We start from the raw sequence: 23302 nt of genomic DNA on the forward strand, positions 1-23302 counted from the left end.
GTTTGACCTCCCTGTAGTGCTTATGGGAACAGACATATTTATCCAGAATTCCAGGCAATGTGTTGTTTTTTTATGGGGAAATTCCACAGAAAGTCCATGCTCCGTGGGGCCCAGGGAGGGGGGGGGGGCAGGCACATGCAGGTCAGTATAAAGCGTGCGGGCTGAGACTCAGAAAGGGAGGTGTGTCAGCAGGGAAGAACAGAGACTGTTCAGTGCTGCTCCCAAAGAAGCATCCAGCAGCTCCTCCTGGACACAGAAGAACCGGAGCTGAAGATGTTGTTGCTCTTGGTGTGCGGTGTCCTGCTTGCAGTTCAACACTCAGGTTCGTAACGTAGTTCTGTAGTGTAGTTTTCTCTTAACTCCCTGGGTCAGGTTGGACATTTCAAACTGAACTGTCTGTCTTGCTCCTGGGCACAGTGCCCCACCTTGCTCTGGTGGTCCCACAGCTCTTCTCCTCTTTCAGCTTGGCCTGGATTCCTCAGGTCAATAGCACAAGCTTTGAGTAGATAGTTTTTATTTCCTCTGTTTAAAATATTTATGGCTCAAATAAGGACATTTTTTACATTAATTGCAAAGAGCAAGCAAGTATGTATGCGGAATTGTGAAAAATAATATTGCTGGTGTTAGGAGTCGTGCAGGATTGCTAGACTGTGTCAGCCAGCTTGTGCTCCTGGACAGACAGGGGACATACAAGGAGTCTTTATTCTGAGTCTTTATTCTGATGCTAAAGGAAACACGAGACTGCAGTACAAGTCCTGTGATGCTGTACTGCTGGAGTGCAGTGATTTGCAAATGATTAGTTCCAGAGAGTAAACAGGACACAGGGCCTGTGATAGTGCTGTCAATGTTACTGAAACAATAGCAGCTGCTGCAGTAACAGGGGAGGACTCCGGATTGTAGGGTCTTGGGTTCGAATCCCAGCTGGGAAACTGGTGCTGAACCCTTGAGCGAGGTGAATTCTTCAGATTACTCCACTAAATGCTGTGCCACATAAATGTATCTCCAGGTCATTAATGTAAAGGAAAATTTGTCCTTAGTTGACTGACAGCTGTCTGGGCCTGTGTTTAGTGTCTGGAAGCTGTTTGGTCCCATGCTCAGTGTCTGACAGCTATGCTCAGTGTCTTGACAGCTGTCTGGGCCCGTGCTCAGTGTCTGAGGAGGAGCTGGCCTGTGTGTTTCAGAAGCCTCGCAGGTTGCGTGTTACAGCACGTTCAGTCAGGAGACGGGCAGCTGCTCTGGCCTTCTGGGGAACAGTGTGGATCAGGACGACTGCTGCCTCAACCCGCTCTACGGCTTTGACCAGGGCGACGGGAAGTGCAGGTCCTGCCGGTGAGCCCCTCTCTAGTCTAAAAGTAAAGAAGAGGCCCTGCGCTCTGTGCGGCTCTGACCGGCTCCCCTTCCGCCCTCCTGCAGCCCAGCAGCCTGGAGCCCCTGGAGCCCCTGGTCCAAGTGCACTGTGAGCTGCCTCGAGGGGGTGCGGCAGCGGCGCCGGCGCTGCGATGGCGTGGGCGAGTGCCCGGACCCGGAGGCGCAGGGCACCCTGCAGACAGCGCCGTGTGAGGAGCAGGCCTGCTGCCCAGGTACCCGCCCGGGTGGTGAATGACTGGATGTGTCTCAACACGATGCTGCTGAATTCTCTGACTCTCTGCTTGAGCTACAGGCTCAGGTCCTTCATCGCCATCTGTCCTGTGTGCAGGAAGAGACTAAAGCAGCCAAAACATGTGTGTGTGTGTGTGTGTGTGTGTGTGTGTGTGTGTGTGTGTGTGTGTGTGTGTGTGTGTGCACAGTATGTGATAGTTTGTATTGTTGTGTGTTTGACTGGATGTGTGTGTGAGTGTGACAGTCAGATTGCCCTTCTGACTCTGGGTAAGCTGGGCAGTATAACAGTGACAGTGACTGTGTCTGAGCACAACACCAGCGCTTGTGTTAGGCCCAGAGGGCCTTGGCTATGAATGCTGTTGAATATTATCTTCTTTCTTTTGTAGGAGAGTTATAGAAATTGGTTGGCTTCAAAAAATTTCTCAGGGGAGCAATGATTTTAGTACAAAATGTAAATTATTTGGTGGACTATAGTTCGTTAACATTTGTAGATTAAATGTAAAAGAGGCTGGAGGAGTGAGAGAGGGCGCCTGGAGGCCTTCAGCTCCACAATGAGTTCCTGCCTGGGACGTCCTGGCCCTGCAGGTGCCGCGTGAAAGAGCCCCGCTGCCCGTGATGGTCAGCCCAGCCTCCCCGTCATCGGCGTCGCGCGGGGTGTGGGAGACCTCCAGCACTCCTCCGACGGGCAGTGCTCGTCTGCTTGTCTGAAAGCCTGCAGCCCTGACTCCCGTGTCCCCCCAGAGGCCGGGGGCTGGGCCGAATGGGCCCCGTGGCAGCCGTGCTCGGTGACGTGCGAGAACGGGGTGAAGAAGAGAGAGAGGAGCTGCTCTTCGCCGCCCCCTGTGTGCGGGGGCAGATGCATCGGCCCGGACGTCGAAACTGCTGCTTGCTTCACCCAGGTAGTTTGTCCAGGTACGTCCGCCTCCTCCACCCCCTGGCTTTCTGTCTTGGGTCAGGGCTCAGCGAGCCAAGATTTCCAGTTTATGCTCTGCAGTGGCCCCCTACCAGAACAGTGCTTTGTGGCTCCATTCGTTCAGCCAGAGCATCTGAAATACATCCTCCCCTGCATGCAAGAGCCTTCTGTCCGTCTGGGCCGTGCTGCTGGCTCTCTGAAAGGTCTAATTGGCTCCTGTCTCTGTGTCTCTGTCTGTCCCAGTTCATGGAGGATGGTCTGCCTGGGGCTCCTGGGCAGGCTGTTCCAGCAACTGCCATGTCGAGGGCTCTGGAAGCTTCCCGCTGCGCAAGCGTGTTCGAACCTGCACCCAGCCGCCCCCCTCCCAGGACCCCCCAGGGCACCCCTGCGTGGGCCAGGCGGTGGACGAGCAGCAGTGCACCAGCCTGCCGTTTTGCCCCGGTGAGCAGTAGGGCCCACAGGGGCTCGGACACACAGGCGGCACACTGAGACGGACTAGGTCACGCGCCCCTTGGGAAAGCCCTGCTGAAGAAGCTGCGCGATTCCTGTCAGAGATGACAGTGTACCTCTCTAGTCGGGGGCCGTCAGCAGGGGTTTGGTGAGTCTCAGTTGAGCAGCCTGAGGCGGGAGGGCGTTCCCAGCACCAAGCCTGCAGTAAGAGCCTCTACCTCATCTACACCTCCTCCTCTGTGCTGTGCAGGCCTTCCTGATTGTGAAAGAAAGTCCACATGTCTCTTCAGTCAGACTGGCAAGAGTCTGTGCAGATGCTACTGACCCTCTCTTCTCTCCGCAGTGGACGGGGGCTGGGGTGCCTGGAGCCCCCCTGGCCCCTGTCCTGTAACCTGTGGCCTGGGGCTGAACCGGATGAGCCGGCAGTGTGACAGTCCTGCCCCCAGGCACCAGGGCCGGCCTTGTGAGGGCAGTGACACCATGCACTCCCTGTGCAACACCAGGACACACTGCCCAGGTGAGCAGGCAGAGCAAACCGCCTGCACAGTCACCACGCCTGTCCCTTCCTCTCTGTTAATCTGTCTGTCCCTCTCTCTCTGTTAATCTGTCTGTCCCTCCCTCTCTGTTAAACTGTCTGTCTGCCTGTCCCTCTCTGTTAAACCGTCTGTCCCTCCCTCTCTGTTTATCTGTCTGTCTGCCTGTCCCTCTCTGTTAATCTGTCTGTCTCTCCCTCTCTGTTAATCTGTCTGTCTGCCTGTCCCTCTCTGTTAATCTGTCTGTCTGCCTGTCCCTCTCAGTTCATCTCTTGTTTCCCTCACTCCCTGTTCCACACCACTCCAGTGGATGGCTTGTGGTCAGAGTGGGAGCCCTGGGACAGTTGCACCCGCTATGGGCGTCCAAACATCAATTGTAAGACCACTCCTGGGATTCAGAAACGGACCCGGACCTGCCTGTGGACTGACTTTGGTGGACAGCCCTGCCCCGGGGAATTCATCGAGACCCGAAACTGCTTTGATGTTAAAAACTGCTTCTGTAAGCATTGTCTTCTTTCCTTCCTGTCCATCTGTGAGCAGAAGTCCCAGCTTTGTGAAGCTGGTTCCTCTACAAACAGCACAGTGAAACCCCCCCATATTCGTTAGAGCTGCGTTTGTACCCGTTTGTGCCATTAAAAGTAGAATTTGTGCTGCGAAAGTAGATATATGCTGAGATATAGCACCTTTCTGGGGGAGGGGGTGATGTCATTCAGCCTCCCTACAATAGTTCAGGAGAACTGAATAGCCCTCACATTCATTTGGGCCCGTTTGTAATGGCTGGTTCCTGAGATATAGCACCTTATTGTTTGGGGTATGACATCAGCCCTCCTACAACAGCTCAGGACAACTGAACCAGTCTTGTTTGTTTGTGCTGGTTTTTGTCAGTTTGTGCCTCTCTCTATCTCTAACGATATATCCCCTGTGCCGTCTCTGGGGGGCTGAGAAACGTCACACCCTTGAAAAAAGAAGGCGCTCTGCCCTCTGTAACACAAACTATTTTCAACAGCACAAATGAAGCACTAAGGAAAAGGGGGTTTCATTGTTTGTGTGGTTTGTTACAGGGAAACGTCAGTTAGCTGAAGTTCGCTTCACTCTCTGCCTGTGTGACTCTGTTTTGTTTCTATGTGTGTGTCTGTGAGCACATCTGCTTTCTGTGTTTTTGGAAAATTAATGCAATTCTTAAACCACACGTGAGTTTAAAATGCAGATACCTCCTGAGAAGTGCTGAGCATGAGGCCAGCTGTGGCGGTGTGTGTTTCAGTGAAAGGTGCGCACAGCTGGTCGGAGTGGAGCGAGTGGGGCCTGTGTGAGCCCAGCTGCGGAGCAGGCAGCCAGAAAACTCGGACACGCAAGTGCCAGCCGGACTACTCCAGCTACCCGTGAGCAGGACGCGTGCGTGCGTCTCCCCTGTACCCCACTGCCCCTTCTCCCCCGAGAGCCCCTCAGTGCTCAGTGTTCTCATCCTGCACAGGCAGCACTGCCAGTTGTTAGGGCCTGCAGTATCGCCACCAGGGCCGATGAACCCCAGTGATACAATTAACACAACATGATTTATAAAACATGAATAAATAAAACTTGAATTTGAGTTCAATACTTATTCATTACAGGATTGCCAAAGCTCAACAACCGACACCAATTAACTGCAACAGATGAGTAATTTGGGAAAGAAAAACAACTGTAGGGGCAGCTACAGGTAGTAGCACAGAGGCTGTCAGCTCTCTCCATGTCTCCACTGTCTCATTCTCTACCTCACGCAGGAAGGAAGTGGGGTTAAAGAAGGAAGAGGCCTTTTTCTGGGGAACCCCTCGGGTTCGCTGTGCAAAACTGGGTGATCAGACGGTGAAGGTGGAGCAGAAGGAGCCCTGTTATAACGTTCCAGATTGCGTGTAGCAGTGACCCCCAGGTACGCCTCCACCCCCCGCCTCGGGCCGGTAGTGTGACGTTCTCTGTGTTCTCCTCATGAAGCTGCTGCTACGCTCCTGGTTTGCAGTACTTCTGCCTGGCCAGTGGGGGGCTCCCTCACAGTGCCTTGAGCATGGCCAGTTTAGGTCTGTCTCATTTCTTGCTCCTTGAGTGCTGCCTGTCACCGTGTAACACTAGGGGGCGGTATTCTTCTCCACAGGCAGATTACGCAATGATTTGACTGGATGTTTTTTTTCTTCATTTCATTCCAGAAATATTCTCTCGGCCTATGGAGGATTCTCTCAACCTCTGGAAGACACGGATTTCTTACTGCATATTCTCTTTCAATATATCAGACATGTCTGGAAATATTAAGATCTTCAAACGCAGCGCCTGTAGATTGACGGAATGTATACACGTCTTTCCTTGCCTACATCGAGGAAATAGTTTTGTTAATTGGAAAGAGAGCAAAAGTGATTTCACACCCACACAGGCCCTCTTAAGGCCAGTGGCTCAAGACACGGCTCACCAGGGGCTGTGGGCAAAGACGCCAACAGAGACCAATTCATCTTTCACCATGAATTTAATGAACACCTGGTGCTAAATTAACATTCAATTTGCTTACAGGCACATCCACACAAATTTCAGTTTTCATGCAGGAGGTCTGCTGTGGAGAGATGGAGGAGTCTGGTTGTCAAAATATCTGTAAATAAAAATATACACAAGCAACAGTACATAGCAGATGTATGTGATGAAACGTGTTGGAAACATCAATAAAAGCAAGTTAACACAAGTTCTTGGGAGAGCTCATTGGTGTTACACTGGCTTTACATAACGTTTCACCTTGATTTGCACCACTGTAGCAGACCTGCAGACAGTAAAATACATTCGTGAGATATTTAGCAGGACGGAGGTCAGCAGGTCAGCTTACCGCAACAGCAGACCCCTTGACCTGGCTGCAGGTCAGGAAGGACTTTCAAGCTAAACAGATAAGTGGGGGGGGGTTCGATGTTCATAAGTTTTTTCATGTTTTTGTGTTTGACAGTTAATACTGTTAAGAGAGTTTCAAGCATTTACAAGCAAGTCCACATGCGTGACACGGCTGTAGACTGGGAGCTCAGTCCCGGCATGGGGAGCTGGACTGCGGATCCGGAGCTCAGTCCCGCTGGACTCACTGCCCCATGGAGAATATAGGTGGAAGCCATTGGCAGACCAGTTAGCTTGTGTAGAGTCTGAAGGCACTCCTGTGCTGCACCGCTGGTGTTGGAAAAATGAATGAGCTGGTTTTTGTGAATTCTGGGAGCGTATCAAAGAGCACAGGTCTCGTGCACCTGATGGCCCATCATCACTCCCCTGTCAGCAGGAGCTGACCACAGTGCCACACGGAGCAATCGTTTCAGTAATAACTGCTTGTCCAGTTCAGAGTCACAGTGGACCGGAGCCTATTCCAGGAAGCACCGAGCACAAGGCAGGATACACCTGGACAGTACCTGGGATAAAAGCTACGAAACAACTAAGCCATTCATTCTGAAATCCTTAAAATTTCATTTTAATTTCTACTAGATCATTATAAAGATGTGATTGTTATCCTTTCTCTCTGACTAGGTGGTGGAATGAGGTAGTACTCTATTTCTCCTGAACCTGATTAGCTCACACCACACTGTAAAAAAATGCATCTTTTTGAAACTCCTGGGAGAGCAATGCAAGGAAGAGATCAGATTCCCATCACAGCTGGATCCAGCCCAGGCTAAACACAGAGAAAAGCTAAACTGGCCATTTTTAGTTTAGTGAGCTCCACCTGTTTGTGTTAATGGCACACAGCTGGTTTAGGAGTATTGAAATTCCCATCAACACGGGTATCCCTGTGCTCCAGACGTACCATAAGAAGCCCACTGCGTTTTGGAAGGAGGTCCAGTTTTCTTGCCCTGCTCATGGGACAACTGAAGCAGAAAGACCCAGGAGAATGCAGGTCTGCAGTTTTTTTTTTAAAAAACTCTGTTTCTACTTCATTGTTTTTTTTGCAAGTTTTTAAACCCAGAATATTGTGTGCTGTCCATCACTCTCCAGAGATGAGTCCTGGAGATTTCCTGGTGAAATTCCCAGTGATCCTGGTGATAAATCCCAGCAGATGCCCACAGGAGTCCGGTCACCCGTCAGGCAAGATGCAGGGCCGAGGAAGTCTCCTAGGGATTGGCTGCTTCTATGTGTCCGTCATCTCCACGTCCCCGCCCCCCTTGTCATCGCAGTCTAAGCTGAGGTCAGCGATGTCCTCCAGTGAGCTGTCCGGCGCCGGGCCGGAGTCCTGCTGGTCTCGGAAGGACACGATGGCTTGGCGGATGCAGGACACCCACTGCTGCTTGTTGAAGGAGTCGTTGGCCTGCAGGCTGTGCGCTTGGCCCTTCGATCTGCCCTTGGAGCTGACGCGGAAGAAGTTCTTGGCTGAAAGAGAAGCAGAGACAGGCAGCATCACAGCCGTGCAGCCGCTTGGCTCTCCGGTCCAGGACATTTTCAGAATCACGCAACATGGTTTAGAACTGTGCTTTTGCTATTTCTCTCTAGTTCAGCGAAATGTGTCAGAGTTCCCTTTGGCAAAACCACAGCCCAGGACGGCCTGGGCAGTAATTGTACTGTCTGTCGTTTAGAGCAGAAGAAGAAAAACTTCCACCCAGATACCTCAGTTTTCTTTAATAAAAAGACTTTTCCACTTTACCAACTGTCTAAGCTTTGAGCAAACATCACTGAAAATATGAAAATGTCAAACCTGACTCCAAACACAGTACAACACAGCCCTGTGAGGGGAGCGCGAGAGGAGAGAGGAAGCTGGAAAGAGAGACAAGAGGGGGGAGAGAATAAAGGAGAGATGGAGAAGAAGGCCATAGAAACTGGGCGACACAGGAGAGGCTGTGCTCCCACTGCCAGCGGGGAAAACCAGAGACAGGTGCACTTCCTACTGCACTGCGACAACTACTCTGGGATTAGAGAAACATTCTTCCCCAAATTTACACAGCTAATCCCAGAATTCCCACATCTGCCAGAATCACAACAGGTCCCAATCCTACTGGGAGGGGGGGGGGGAAACTCAGTTGAACTGGCCGCCCAGTATGTGATCTCCTGTCACAGGAACTGTGAGCCTGTCTTTCAATGATTGTGAAATTGAGTCTGTGTCTATAATGTCAAATGTCTGTAAATGTCTGTAGATTGTATATCGATTGTATTTGTTTTGCTTTGGGAACACTGATTTTACTCATTGGTCAAGCCAATAGAGCACCTTGAACTGAACAGAGAGAGAGAAGAATGGAGAGAGGAGAGGAGAGACTCATTCAGCCCTGCAGCTGCAACACAGCCCTGGAGACCCCGTTCCTCCACAGACACCCCCAGAGTCTCTCGCAGACGCATTGGAGAGCGGGGGTAAGTATGAGGATGGAGAAGCCCAGGGTTCGAGAGGTTCGGCCCTGCCGCTGTACCTCGCTCGTTGCCAGAGGTGAACGCCCCGCGGAACGAGCTGCTCACTCCCGCCTCGCCGTCGGGCAGGTCCTCCAGCACCAGGTCTCCGACGGGGATGGGCTGCCGGTACACCTGGAACTGCAGCACATCGCTGTGGGAGACGGGCCGGGTCACCACCAGCACCAGCTCGAACAGGAAGACGTGGAGCTTCTGTGGGACAGACAGGCGTCACGACACGCCCCACTCTCGGCCCCCCACCCACCGCAGGGGCCAGAGGCTGAAACCCACCGCAGGGGCCAGGAAGGAGGAGGAGAGGAGAAAGGAGGAGGAGAGGCACACGGGGACAAGACAAGCGCCTCAGCCCTACGTGTCATAGGGAGCTACAGCACTGACAATAAAGACCATGGGAGGCAAAAACAAAACCCACCAGCTGAGAAAGAGCTCAGGCAGAAGCCGAGTTCGCTGAGGGCAGGGGCCCCAGCAGCGCGTGTGGGAACCCTCCCCCAGGCTCGTGTTTTGGTTTTTCCTGTTGGATGTCCTCTGTGTTTCTAGGAGCAGCCTCTCACACCGCTGCATTAACCCACAGTGGTCCTTCTGAGCCTGTCCACTATTGAAGCCCAGCAACCCACTTCATTAGGTTCTAGGGTGGCCAGTGTGTTAAGTGTCAGGTTTTGAGAAGCCTGGTGTGTGACAGGTTCTGACAGACCCAGTATGTATGTCACAGACAGACCCAGTGGGTCAGGTTCTGACAGGCCCGGTGTGTAATGTTCTGGGAACTGGAGAGCCTGAAGAGTCAGGTTCTGACAGGCCCAGTGGGTCGGGATCTGACCTGGCCCTTGTTGCTCTTGAGGTCCCCGTGGCAGTAGAGGTAGCGGGACAGCTGGATCTCGGGAACGCGCTGTGTGTCCTCCAGGTAGTAGAGGCCCCGGCGGTAGAACTGACACTCGGCCTCTCCAGTCTTACTGTTCACCTGAGACACCACACGCTGGATGAGCTCCATCTGAGACAGGAGACAGCAGAGAGAGGAGACAGAAGAGACAGAGGACAGAGGAGAGAGGGGAGAGGAGACAGCAGACAGGAGAGCGAGGGGAGACGAGAGAGGAGACAGAGGAGAGGAGAGACAGAGTGGAACGTAGGGAGAGGAGCGAGGGGAGACAGAGAGGAGAGGAGACAGCAGACAGAGAGGGAGCGTAGGGAGAGGAGTGAGGGAAGAGAGGAGAGAGGAGACAGGAGACAGGAGAGAGACATGAGAGGGGAGAGAGCAAATGGAGAGAGAACAATGTTGATGTTAATTGTATTTGTTTTGTTTTGGCAACACTGACTTTACTCATTGGTCAAGCCAATAGAGCACCTTGAACTGAACAGAGAGAGAGAAGAATGGAGAGAGGAGAGGAGAGACTCATTCAGCCCTGCAGCTGCAACACAGCCCTGGAGACCCCGTTCCTCCACAGACACCCCCTACAGAGCCACAAGAGAAACCGGCTTCAGCTGCTTGCTCTGATCACACACAGGGACAGGACGTGCCACAAACAGAATGAATCTCAGACCAAACGAGATACGGAATAGAATCTGAAAAACGAATGTCAGAATACAAAACCTTCATCCTCACACCAGTTAAAAGGAAGATGTGGCAGATAAACCTTCTTGTGCTTTTGAAAGGTCCGGCTGCACTGCTGCGCTGCACCTCAGCCCCTGAAGGTGGCCCAGGCCTCTGCAGTACCCAAAGCCCAGTCCTGTGTTTCAGACCGTGTCAGTGCAACACGGGGGCTCTGGACTCTGAGTTTGTGTGTGTACGTGTGAGTGTGTGAGCACACGTGTGCATGTGTGTCCGTGTACATGTGCATGCGTGGGTGCGTGCGCATGCGCACGCGCACGAGTACATGTGTGTGTGTCCGTGTGCGTGCATATGTGCATGTGTGTGTATGCATGTGTGCATGTGTGTGCGCCTGAGCGGGACTCACAGCCTCCTGCAGGTGCTGGTGGTCCGGGTGGTCGGGGGCCGTGCTCTTGAGGATCTCCCGCAGCAGCAGGGGGTACTTGACCAGCCGACTGCGGGGCAGGTCCAGGAAGTTCCAGAGGTCCAGCCGGCGGCTGAAGGAGGACTCCTGGCACAGGCGCAGGAACTCGTCCACCTTCCTGTCCTGCTTCTTGTGGTCCAGCAGGGCCTTGGCCGCCACCTGGTTGCAGCAGTAGGTGATGTAGGCCTCGAGGCAGGGGAACTGCAGCGAGAGGGGCGGCCCGGTCAGACACGACTCGGCTGTACCAGCTGTACCAGTACTGTGAACACATGCAGGTTCAGTCTGTGTGTGTGTGTGTGTGTGTGTGTCTGTCTGTCTGTCTGTCTGTCTGTCTGTCTTTCTGTGTGTGTGTCTGTGTGTGCTCTTCTGTGTCTGTGTCTGTGTCTGTGTCTGTGTGTGCTCTTCTGCATTTGTGTGTGTTTTTCTGCGTCTGTGTGTTCTGTGTCTGTGTTGTTCTGGATCTGTGTTGTTCTGTGTCTGTGTGTGTGTGTTGTTCTGCATCTGTGTTGTTCTGTGTCTGTGTGTGTGTGTTGTTCTGCATCTGTGTTGTTCTGTGTCTGTGTGTGTGTGTGTTGTTCTGCGTCTGTGTTGTTTTGTGTCTGTGTGTGTGTTGTTCTGCGTCTGTGTTGTTTTGTGTCTGTGTGTGTGATGTTCTGCATCTATGTTGTTCTCTGTCTGTGTGTGTGTTGTTCTGTCTGTGTGTTTGTTGTTTTGTGTCTGTTTGTGGTGCAGAAAGGAAATAGTCTCCCTTTTATCTGCTCACCCAGTTCATCAGAGTGGGTCCCACTTCCGCAACACAATTCTTTGTCCCTCGCAGGTTCTCTAACTGGTTCAGCAGATCTGCAGGTGAAGTGGTGAGAAGACCCCATTACTGGTCCCAGCAAACACAGCCCTTCAGCGCGGTCGTGTATCTGGGCTAGACCACGTTTCACCTTTCAGTTGTTAAGATACACAGGTGGAGCAAATTCTGATGCTTCAGAGTTAGTCACCAGCGAGCACAAGCTGTCCGTGAAACTACAGGCCCGGAGAAGCTGAGCACAGCACCCCTGCAGCCGAACAGCCCCATACCTTCATGCAGAGGGATGAGGGAGTCCAGCGTCCCGAAGATCTGTCCCAGCTCGCTCTCGGTCATGATGTCCAGCTTGAGCATGGGCTCATAGTACGCCTGTGGGGAGCAGAGGAGCTGTGAGACGGGGGGGCTGGAACTTTCTACAGGAACAAGATGGAAATATGTCCATCTGCTGTAGAGTAGTCATCGGACTCTCACACTGCAGCAGTACTTGTATTTGACACATAGAGAGGTGGGAGTGTGGAACAGCCTAACCAGCCATGTTGTTAAAGCCGATACCCTGGCTTCTGAATGAGATCCTCGAACCGATTATCTACTAACAATTGGGTCGATTGGGCTAGCTGGGCCGAATGGCTGCTCTCTTCTGTAACCTTTCTCATGTTCATATTCTTTATGAAGAGACTTAATAAGTACAGCATGGAGCTGCATTCAAAACAACCCAGAGCTGACGTATATGGCTAATCAGTTACAGGTGACATACAGGAGTGGTTTGGTATAATGTTCTGTGCCTGTGGTGGAATGTAGAAGGAAACTCTGAAGAGCCCAGCTGTAACGGCCCTTGTAGACCTCATACTGCAACGCGGTTCATTCCTAATTCATGCTCTATCAACAACTGCCAGAGAATTAGGTGATAAAAAAACATCTAAGACCACCATATTTCCAATGCCAAAAGCATCGAACCTTTGAACCTAGGAAATTTAATAAACATGTTGGCAACAGTCTTTAACACATTCTCTTCCTTCTCACACACCAGCTCACCTGATGTCCTTTACATTAGGAGCTAGGGAGCTCAATCCAGCTGGGAATTCTTTCCTGAAATGACTCTTAATGACCCTTTTGGCAACCACTCAGATAGTGACTCCTTTATTGCTTAATCCCGTGAGTTTCCCTGTTGTGGAAGAGTCTATTGACTAGCAGACTATTATAATTGTTTCTCGCACAGCCTTGGTGTTATAGCTAGTTAATACACTCCAGAGTATAAACACTGAGAATCATACTATCAACCTGCAGTCTAAGGTACTGCCAGAGCAGTGTCAACTGTAAAGATCTTTCAATATTAAGAATGATGTAGAAACCCAAAACTGCAGTGCAATGTTGTCCTCCACAGTAATAGTCCATAACTGGCCAATGGCTGATGTCCAGATTCTCACTCGCCCTGCAGGTCAGCCTCTCTGGCCATGCTGGCAGGTCACTGTGTTACACTAGCTGACCAGTAGCTCAGGAGCCCCTCAGCGACACAGACTGGTGCCAGACAGCAGGCAGAGCCTTGTGAGGTGACAGGCAGAGGTGAAAGTTTGCAGCAGATTCACAAACCTTCTTCGCTAAATTGAGGTCTTCAATGAGCTGCTTCTCTCCTTGTGTCAGTTCAAATATTACCTGTAAAACATTGAAAAGTGTGGACATTTCTTTGTCTGAGAAACTGTCTGGAAGAGAGGACTGTTCATCACTTTCTTAGTAAAACTTCGCTAGCGATTTCACTCGCTTGGTCTCTTTAAATGACTGTGAACTCTGAAGCCACAGGAAGGACACCCAAGCTGTAAACAGAGAACTGGGATCAGTCAGGAGAAAACTGCTAATCAGGAGAGCTCAGGCTTGACTCAGCAGCACTGCAGGGTGACAGGGGACTGCAGACAGGCTGCCATTGCTCGTCACAGGGTGGTCTAGAGTCTACTGCTGGGTGTCTCAGTGGGGGCTGCACACTGGTGATGATGCAGGGAAATCTGCATTACCTGTAAAGCGCTGTGAGTGGAGTGTCCGAAAATCACTGTATTATTACAATGTTCAAACACCTTGATTATTGAATGGCAAACATGTCTGGAAAAATTAAGAATCACTTTTACTCTGCTGTCTCTCCTCTTGTACCCCAGTGCAATGAAATCACCTGGTGGTACTGTGCCTGCTCTCCTTCCTGTCCCTGCTCCGGCCTGGGATTCACATGGATCACCTGTCTGCCTGCTCTCCTTCCTGTCCCTGCTCCGGCCTGGGATTCACACGGATCACCTGTCTGCCTGCTCTCCTTCTCTCCTTCCTGTCCCTGATCTGGCCTGGGATTCACACGGATCACCTGTCTGCCTGCCCTCCTTCTCTCCTTCCTGTCCCTGCTCCGGCCTGGGATTCACATGGATCACCTGTCTGCCTGCTCTCCTTCCTGTCCCTGCTCCGGCTTGGGATTCACACGGATCACCTGTCTGTTCTGTCAGCCCGCTCTCCTGTGCCAGTGTTGTGAACTTAGGCGCCGAGCAGGCGGAGCGAGGCCGAGCGAGGAAGAGACGCACCTCCTGCCGTTTGATCTCCTTGGCGGGGAGCTCCTCGGAGATGCTCTCCACTGTCTCGCTCCACAGCTGGCTGTTGCGGCGCCTGGGCAGCGAGGCGGCCTTCTGCCGGTGGCGCAGGGGGGCGGGGGGCAGCGGTCGGGCCTCCGTCTTGAAGCTGATCGACCGCTGGGGCAGAGAGGAAGGACACAGTAACGGCTCTGATAGGAAAGAGTCCAGCCGAGTCGACAACAGGCCTCCGCAGAGGCAGCACCAGCAGAGAAGAGGCAGAGGTGTCGTAGTGCTCAGGGCTGACGGCTCCCCAGAGCCAAATGGACCTCTCAGCAGCCGCGCCCAGGGACAGGAGAGTGCCCGTTCATAAAATCCCAAGCCATAAGTCTGACGTCTACTACATGTCAGGTTATTGACACAATAACTGGAACTGTCAGAGGAGCACCTGTTTGGAAAGAAAATCCTAGATGATTGTCAGCATGGGTTTGGAAATGATAGGACTTGCTAAAAGAAATAACTGGATAATATCCCAAATACCGAGTGACTTAAAACGGGCTGGATTGCCCAAACAGCATCCTCTCGTCTGTAACGGCTCCTGCGACTCAGCAAAGAGATCCCCTGCTGGTCCAGGAGTCGTACTCACCTGGATGGACTGCCCGATGCGTTTGAGCGAGGTGGACTTGACTGGACCCATGAAGCTGGCCAGACCAGCCCCCTTGGACACAGGTTTGACCCTCTTGGTACTGGGCTCCTGGAAGACCAACAGAGAGCAAGAGGCAGGGATCAGACAGCTCTCCCACTGCAGGAAGGGGTTTCTTCCGCTCAGCTGTCTGCCTTTTATGGGATCTTTAGCTCATATGATCTGAATATTTTTCTCCTTTGAATGAACTGTCTCTTTCACACACACACACACATTCAACTGCTTTCACACAATATCGTGAATCAAAAGTTAATTACACATTACAAGTTGTACTAAAAGATTTCTAAGCTGCTCTAGGGAGCTGTCTCCGGGGAGGGCGGACAGATACTCACCTCCCCATCTTTGACTGGCCCAGCGTTAGCAGCAACATCGTCCACATCCTGGGAAAGAAGAGTCAGAATGAGTGTCCAGCCACGTCAGTCTGTCACCTTGACTCCCTGTGAGCTGGAGCTGCCGGTCCGGCCTCTTCCCAAAGTAAACACCGGACTCCAGACTGGGAGAGACTGACGTCAGCTCCAGAGTTGCTCAAAACAGTTTAAATCACAAAATGTTACTTCGGTTTCATAATTACAGCCACTTTCTCTTCTTTTTGGATGCCCATTGACTTTGTATTGTATCTGTTTCTTTCCCTGGGGACAGCTGAAGAGCACACGCAGGCCAGCCGCGGAGACAGCAGAGCTCAGTGTCCTAACCCGCTCACAGCCAGGTGGAGACTCAGCTCTCCTGCACAGTCCGAGCCGAGAACTCGACCTGCTGAGACTCTCAGGAGCCCCTGGCTGGGCTGGAGGCAGTGAAAGTCACGGTGCTCACTGCTGAGGGCCGAGTGTTCGTTTCTAATTAGACCAGACGAAACGATTTGGACCCCTTGCTCCTCCTGTCATTGACAGCCAGGGTTGGTGAAGAGCTGCCCCCCTGGTGTGTTGATGGGTGAGGTGGAGACTGTGTGGAGGTTGGGCAGTGCTTTGCTTCAGAGGACAGAACAGTCAATTTAAAACAAAGCAAAAAGCACCGCAGGAGAAGGCAGTCAGCCAGCCAGAAGCACTGAAGTCCAAGACTTCGCCTGTGGCTGCTGGAGGCACTAAATCCCTTCTACAGGCGGCACATCTGGTTAGCTCAGCACTTCACAGACAGCTTCTGGCCGACCAAGAGGGCCAGACTGACCAGCTCCGTGTATGAACTCTTTCCTTCACTTATTTAAGCCTCTTGGTTCGAGAGACAGACTTGAGCAACATAAATGCAAATACAGCTGCTGGCAGCTGTGCTCACTTTCACTGCTCACTGATCCGTATCACCATGCAGGTTGCTGGACTGCACAAAATAAAACAAAAACTTTCCTTATTACCTTGTGTGATTTCCACTCTGTTCATCACACTGCATATTCTTCTACATTTGTGTTCATTTTAAGTACTTCAGGGCTGGGAGATGAGCCTGTGAATTCTGCTCAGAGTCAGAAAGAGTCAGAGCTGTCATAACTGTTGCTGAATTTCACATCCTGCTGTGCACAGAGCTCAGCCTTTTGCATAAGACAGTGCGCTTGTGTGTAGGGAGGGGGCAGGGCGAAGCACTGAACTTAAAAGGGGTTTTGCAACACCTTATAAAGCCAGTGCTGCCTGTTTAGAGTAGGGAGTCGTGTCAGGGCTGTGTGTCTCAGAGCCGGGGGGTCAGTGAAGGACAGGGCTGTGTGTCTCAGAGCCGGGGGGTCAGTGAAGGACAGGGCTGTGTGTCTCAGAGCCGGGGGGTCAGTGAAGGACAGGGCTGTGTGTCTCAGAGCCGGGGGCCAGTGAGGGACAGGGCTGTGTGTCTCAGAGCCGGGGGTCAGTGAGGGACAGGGTTGTGTGTCTCAGAGCCGGGGGCCAGTGAGGGACAGGGCTGTGTGTCTCAGAGCTGGGGGTCAGTGAGGGACAGGGCTGTGTGTCTCAGAACTGGGGGGTCAGTGAGGGACAGGGCTGTGTGTCTCAGAGGTGGGGGGCTGTGTGTCTCAGAGCCGGGGGGTCAGTGAAGGACAGGGCTGTGTGTCTCAGAACTGGGTGTCAGTGAGGGACAGGGCTGTGTGTCTCAGAGGTGGGGGGCTGTGTGTCTCAGAGCCGGGGGGTCAGTGAAGGACAGGGCTGTGTGTCTCAGAGCCGGGGGCCAGTGAGGGACAGGGCTGTGTGTCTCAGAGCCAGGGGTCAGTGAGGGACAGGGCTGTATGTCTCAGAGCCGGGAGTCATGTCAGTGATGACACCACACTAATTCTCACTGTTCAAGACTTTTCAAAACAGTCAAATCCTGCCATGACACAGCTATAGCTTTAAACACAGGCCAAGCCCTGTTTTGTATATTTCCATTGAGAACTGAAGGGAGTAACTTTGAGACCTTAAATTACACAATGTACCTGCAGATCAGTCCGGGCTGCGAGGGGAGAAGGGGTGCAGGACTGTACCCAGGGCTCTGCTGAGCATGTGGGCGCCGTGTGAGATTTCAGTCAGCTTCCCCCGCCTCGCTCTGCTGCCTTCCTGTCCTGCCCACCTGATCTTTCAGACCATATTTAGCTCCGCCGTCTCTGCGGGCTGGGCCTGACTGCTCTGCTGGGAGTGTGGTTTGCTGTTTCCGCTGAGGTAGCAGCGAGCAGAGCAGAGCACAACTCTCACAGAGACACAACTTCCAGAAGACACACACAGCTCTTAAACGTCGGACCTTCCTTATGGAGAAAGCCGAAGCTCATATAGTGCTACATGTCCTGCTGCAGGTCTTTGATATCTGGGCAACTGTGTCCTTGGGCTTGCAGCTCAATGGCCCTGTTCCAGTCAGAGCTGCAAACCCACAGGACCGGGAAGAAGGTGGGAGAAGGACGGAAAAGAGGGTGACACAGGCGTCAGTGCAGCTCGTCAGCTGTGTATGAGGTGCCCCACAGCCCCACAGCTATGCAGCCCGGAAGTGAAGCTGATAAGACGTGGGTGTGTTTGCATGTTTAAGTGCATCTCGCATAGAGAGCTGCTCTGCTTCAAACAGACTCAAGAGCCAGAGGAGAAGGAAATGTCAGAGTGTGAGGAAAGGTCCTAGTGGGGTTAAGAGCACTGCAAGACACCTGTTCGCTTCCCCACAGCACAGTCTGAACAACAGGAAATAGAGCAGAGCACCTGTGGAACGTGATAAAATCACAAGATGTGCAGATAAAGAGCTCAGTGAATGGAGATTCTAACAGCTCAGGAGTTCAAACCGCTGGGTTTTTCCCAGCCGTTTTCTCTGCCAACTTCTACAACCTTAACAGGGATATTTCTGTTTCTATTCTTAGGGCTTTCACCCCGTGAATTTTGCAGGTCTAGGACACTATCCCAGAATGACATTGTTTGCAGTTCAGGAGAGTATGGGGTGAACAGACAGCAAGTGGGGTGATGCACCTGCTTTCCCTGCTTTCCCCTCAGGTGCCGAGTCCCACTGAACTTCTGGACCTGTCTTTGGGTCTGTTGGCTTCAGCTTATTCCCCAGTATTGATGGTCTGCTGTATTGTAGCAACAATGGCTTAGTGGCCTGAGTTTGATACTGACACTGATCTTCTGTTTTATCTTAACAGTGTTGGACAGCTACTGGAAATTGTGATCTTAGTGTTGGCCAATAGCTTCATGCCAGCAGGTCTCTGATGCTGAACCAGAGCTAGAACAGTGCTGGCTGCACAGAGCTTGTCTGTCGCCAGGTTCCATGAAGAAACGACCGTCACCCCCTGCTGTCATGTCTGCAGCACCGGAGAGCTGTGACCCTGTGTGTGCCCACTGCAGTGACTCTGTTTCGTGTTCCTGTGGGGTACGAGGTGGCTATCGTGCACTGGTCAGGCCTTGTGCTTTGTCAAAGTCTTGCGACACCATGGCTTTATAGTGATGCCAGTTAATCAGATCATGCACTCAACCTGGCCTTTTCACTCGGAGATGAAAGGTGCTGTATGAAAGAGCTAAGTTACAAGCACATGAAGGGTTAAGGAAGAAGCAGAGAGCTCAGATGCAGTGAGAACAGAAGACACTGGGATCCTCCAGAAGCACAGCTGAAAATCCCAGATAGAATTTGCCCTTTAAAATGCCTTTGCTGGCTGCTATTTACACAGTGCTCAACCCAGAGATGTGTCTCCTGCATTTCTGTGTTTAGGCTTTGGGGTAGGGTGTTTAAAAAGTGCTAGGGGGACAGCAGCACAGCCGCTCAGATGCTGAAAGACGTCACCTTGTCTTCAAGGACTCTTGTGACAGCCTCTGTCTCACTGACTGTCCCCTGCTTCCGTTTCTTCTGCAAATACAAAACAACATCTATAAACCTCCTTCCTCCAGAGGCTTGGCTGGCAGAGAGTCCTATACCGAAGCAGATAAACTCTCATGACATCACAGCTGGTAAACAGCCAATTCAAGACCCTCTCCAAGCTGTCAATGTACTGTACCCAGTGGATTATCATCTTTTTGAACCTATTAAACTGAGGGCTTAGAGCAGACCTGGTCACTTTCTGGTCCGAGACTTAGTTACTAGTCCATGTCACTGTAGTGAATTCCCTGAGCCCATCTGGGAAAAGGCCTGACAGGACATTACTGAGCCAAGAACAATAGACCTGAGGTTCATGGAAACGATCCCCAGTTTGGAAAAAGCACCTGATTACTGTCCAGCCACTCGAAACTGCAGGGTACTGCCCTACATGTCCCATGAGGCTGCAGTGCCCTGCGCAGGCCTGGAGCCACTGCACCCTTCCTGTCCTGGCGTCTCTCAGGGTGCTACATGGGGCTCATGGGACCCTCTCTCAGGGACTGGCTGAGGGCAGCCCACACCTGCACGCAGGGCATTCATGTCCTGTGCTTGGCTACAGCCTGGCTGGGCTATGAGCTCTTCCTATAGGTGGGGGGTGACCCTGGTCATGACTCGGGGGAACAACATTCAATCCACTGATGTCAGATCTCTGTATGTGGCAGCCGACAGCTCAACCCACCGACCCTCCCCTGGACCAGCCTGACCGTCTTTTCTGAGGAACCGCTCAGAAGATGCTTGTGCTCAACCCAAGCCCAACTGTTTTCACTGGGCGTTTTAAAAATTAAACATGAGAGGACTCTTAAAGTTCTGATCTGTGCCTTAGAAGGAAATGTCAAAGAGAAGCTCATGCAAAATGTTCTCAAGAACATAACATTCTTAATTAAGAGTCCAGAGGGACTAGAAAAGTCTAGAGCCCTGTGACTGGGCTGTCAGTTTAATCCTAATGGAATCTCTGGGGTTTCTTTCTGTATTGGTGATCAGAACATTTACAGCTACATTCATACTAATCAAGGAACATAGCACTAGTACAGTAGAAGAGTAATGTGAAAATCTGTTTTTCTCATTAAGGCAGATCAGGCTTAGGATTTAACATTCAAGTTAGAAAATAAATGCTGTATCACACCAGTAACAGGTCTTACCCCAGAAATGTCAGAAATGGTTCCACACGTGAACAGCCTTTCCCTTTGAACTGGAGACCTAGAGCAGAAAACAGCCCTGTTATTCCAGTCCTCTCCACACTCAAAACAGCAGAATCACCCAGGACAACAACAGCACATATTAATGGACTCAGAGCTGGCTTGGGGGTGTGCTCCTGCAATGCCAGCATAACACCAGCACTCTCTCAGACACTGTCTCACAGCGAGACCGTTTCAGCCCAAGGCCAGAACACAGAGAGCCAAGACCACACAGCACAGTTCACCATGTTTGAAGAGGAGAGCTTGGCGGCACTGTAGCTGACATTATCAACACAGGAAACTGGTACATTGTGATACAAAGCGCTCTGCAGACTCTTTAATCACGCTGGCAAGGGAAGACTTTGTGTAGTTCAAGATATTGTGACATAGTATAGATTGCTTCACTCCTCATGGATGCTGAATGCAGAGATATGGAATGTTACAGTGTTGGGGCGTCTACACCCTGTGTTCACTATTGGAGCTGTAGTGGCCGCCTTTGGGGTTTCCTGCTCTGTTAGGATGTTTCAAACCATCCTATGTGCTTCTCAGAGAGGAGAAGAGATGCTCAACTGTGTCAGCAGTAACAATCGCTGATGACATTTAAAAAGGGAGTAAGGAAGGGTAATGCAGAGAACAGTCCTGTTTCAGTATTAAAGAGCATTTGTCAAAGATCCTCTCACAGGCAGGTCTGCGTCTGTCAGTCATTTTCACGATAAACTGAGAGGGACTCTGAAGTTCCACTTTCACGGTGCAAATCATCTCAGCTCTAAGAGAGGCATGGATTCTAAAGCTTGCAGGGACGATCGAGGGCTAGTGCACGTTTCTATACTGTTAAACTCTGCCTGTGGTCACCAGCTGTCAGTTTTTCACAAAGCCTCAGGGAGAGGAGTGAGCTTTGAATTCCTCCAATCTGCCATGAAAGAATTCTGCCCGTGACGAATTCCGTACCAGTTCACCCATTCACACCGATACACTCCCTCTGGGGAGGTCTGCGCCCCTGGCATCCGCACACCATCCTCCTCAGGAAGAAACCGAGCACGTCCGGTCTCAGTCTCTTAACCAGCACTTGAACATGAGTCTTCCGTCTCCTCCTTCTCTGCGCAGCTCAGGGTGAAGGTGGCGGGACAGCCTGCCGGGAGCGCGTCTCCCTCAAGGGACAGGGCAGCAATGGCGCCTGTGGCTGCCGAGCTGGCAGGGAGCAAGGAGGCACAGGCCCATCTCTCCAGCGCCTGCCAGCTCAGAGCTGCAGAGTAGCCCAGCTCAGTATATTAGGAGGAGAACTTGTGGGCTGAATTCTGTGTCCCGGTGGGACACACAGGCCGGGAGGTCACTGGCTGCCCGTCAGTCCGAATTCTGTTCAGGCTTTCTTTAAAGGACTTGGCCAGCAGGGCTGGGAAAGAGCCACGGAGCTGGCGGGGGACGGATCAGACTCACCAGGAAGACGGCGGCTCCGCTTCGCTCTCCTCTCTCTCCATCATCTCTCCCTTGCTCACCGCATCCCGAGCACCATCGCTATGGCAACCGGCCTCCCAGAAGGCTGCAAACAGCGCAACCCCTCCCAAGCTGACCGCTGCCGAACAGCCCCTCTCGGCCTCCCAGATCAGGACCCCGGCGGGGAGAGGGTGGCCAGCAAGTCAAACCCCGACACGGCGGCTCGGCTTCTCGTCACCTTTAACTACCTCCCTCCCTCCCTCTCTCTTTCACGGGCCGACCACATCCTCTGCAAGCAGCTCTTCAGGCTGCGACGAGCCTCAAGTCGCTTCCTGTTCTCGTTTACTCAGAACGGAAGACAAAAACAAAGCGACTGTGTCTGTGTGTCACGTGAGCTGCCCGGGACACAAACTGCTTCACCTAGTTGTTTCCACCACCTGCAGGGCTCTCGTGCTGCAATTAATCATTTGTAATCAATGATTAGATGCCAGGGTGCTGGAGAGTGTTGCTCCTGGCAGTTGTCTGGTGGCATAACTCCAACCACACCAGGTGTGGTGCCACCCCAGCAGCGGGCACAGCCTGGATCGCTTTATCCTTCAGGATTGATCCAGTGTGAAATGGATGCAGCTGCAGTAAGTCACAGCAACGCTGCAGAGGGCCACAGCCAGCAACAGAACAAGGACAAGCAGGAGGAGGCCATTCATCCCATCGAGCTCGTCGGGTTTTTCAGCAGGTAATTGATCCAAGGATCATCTTGGATCAAGTCCTAGTATATAGCGCTGCTCAATGTGGGGGCCCCCATCCTCTGAACCCGTTTCCTGCTACCGTGCCACAGCGCTGCGCAGTACTGGGAAAGCACACGTACACAGTAACTGGGGTAGGAAGTATACATGGGTACACAGTAACTGGGGTAGGAAGTACACATGGGTACACAGTAACTGGGGTAGGATGCTCACAGGCCAATCCATAATTTGTCAATTTTACACTCAGACACTAGGTCATATGTTAGGCAACAGAGATGGTCAATGAGTGGTTGTTAATCGAGCTTGCAAAGACACAAGTGTGCTCTTAAACAGATCTGCACGCAGACGGGGAGGACTGCGCTGCAGTGCAACTTCATGCCAGCAGCCCCTACAGAGGGCTTCTGGGAGACAGCAGCTCCACCTGCTGGAGAAACAGAGGTGTGGCACCAGACTATGTGTCCTCCAGCAGCCCATCTCTCTTAGCAGTGCGAGTCCAAAACTAGTGGCCAGGATTTTCTGCTACAGCAGAAAGTCAGGCAGAACTCCCTGGCACTACTGAATTCTGAAATGCCCCGGCCGGAGTCTACGAAGAGAGGCCTCACAGCTACATACCGATTAACAATCAATGTTGAGGCAGCGATTCTCATGCTCACACATGCTCATTCAAAGCTATGCTGTCCAGAACTGTTTTGTGTGAAAGAAAACACACGAGCTCTGAGGGGCTCAATGACCTGTTGTCCTCCTAAAGGTCTATAATTATCTAGTCTTTTGGCCCTACCTTCACAGACCAGGATTAATAGGTGG

At 52.0% G+C, this 23302-nt stretch overlaps 2 protein-coding genes across 3 annotated transcripts; one reads left to right on the forward strand and one right to left on the reverse strand.

Annotated features, from left to right (window-relative positions):
- The first annotated feature begins 172 nt into the window (after positions 1 to 172).
- LOC148838860 (properdin-like) lies at positions 173 to 6190 on the forward strand. Its single transcript, XM_088908531.1, has 10 exons — positions 173 to 322; positions 1182 to 1329; positions 1414 to 1580; positions 2341 to 2511; positions 2756 to 2953; positions 3306 to 3479; positions 3803 to 3994; positions 4757 to 4874; positions 5253 to 5398; positions 5670 to 6190. The coding sequence occupies exons 1-9, from the start codon at positions 274 to 276 to the stop codon at positions 5383 to 5385; spliced, it is 1350 nt and encodes a 449-aa protein (XP_088764657.1). The 5' UTR covers positions 173 to 273; the 3' UTR covers positions 5386 to 5398; positions 5670 to 6190.
- arhgef3l (Rho guanine nucleotide exchange factor (GEF) 3, like) lies at positions 5962 to 21988 on the reverse strand. Of its 2 annotated transcripts, XM_088908522.1 has the most exons (13): positions 21759 to 21988; positions 20289 to 20346; positions 19081 to 19143; positions 15225 to 15272; positions 14836 to 14943; positions 14205 to 14369; positions 13243 to 13305; positions 11928 to 12024; positions 11623 to 11699; positions 10803 to 11060; positions 9671 to 9841; positions 8862 to 9051; positions 5962 to 7836 (listed from the first exon to the last, which is right to left on the reverse strand). In XM_088908522.1, the coding sequence occupies exons 1-13, from the start codon at positions 21800 to 21802 to the stop codon at positions 7598 to 7600; spliced, it is 1581 nt and encodes a 526-aa protein (XP_088764648.1). In that variant the 5' UTR covers positions 21803 to 21988; the 3' UTR covers positions 5962 to 7597. The 2 variants fall into 2 exon arrangements, with proteins under 2 accessions (XP_088764648.1, XP_088764650.1); XM_088908524.1 differs by lacking the exon at positions 19081 to 19143 and having other exon boundaries at positions 21759 to 21985.
- Between the last annotated feature and the right edge of the window lie 1314 nt (positions 21989 to 23302).

Source organism: Atractosteus spatula, chromosome 2 (genome assembly GCF_055471065.1).
Source record: "Atractosteus spatula isolate fAtrSpa1 chromosome 2, fAtrSpa1.hap1, whole genome shotgun sequence".
Taxonomy (NCBI): Eukaryota; Metazoa; Chordata; class Actinopteri; order Semionotiformes; family Lepisosteidae; genus Atractosteus; species Atractosteus spatula.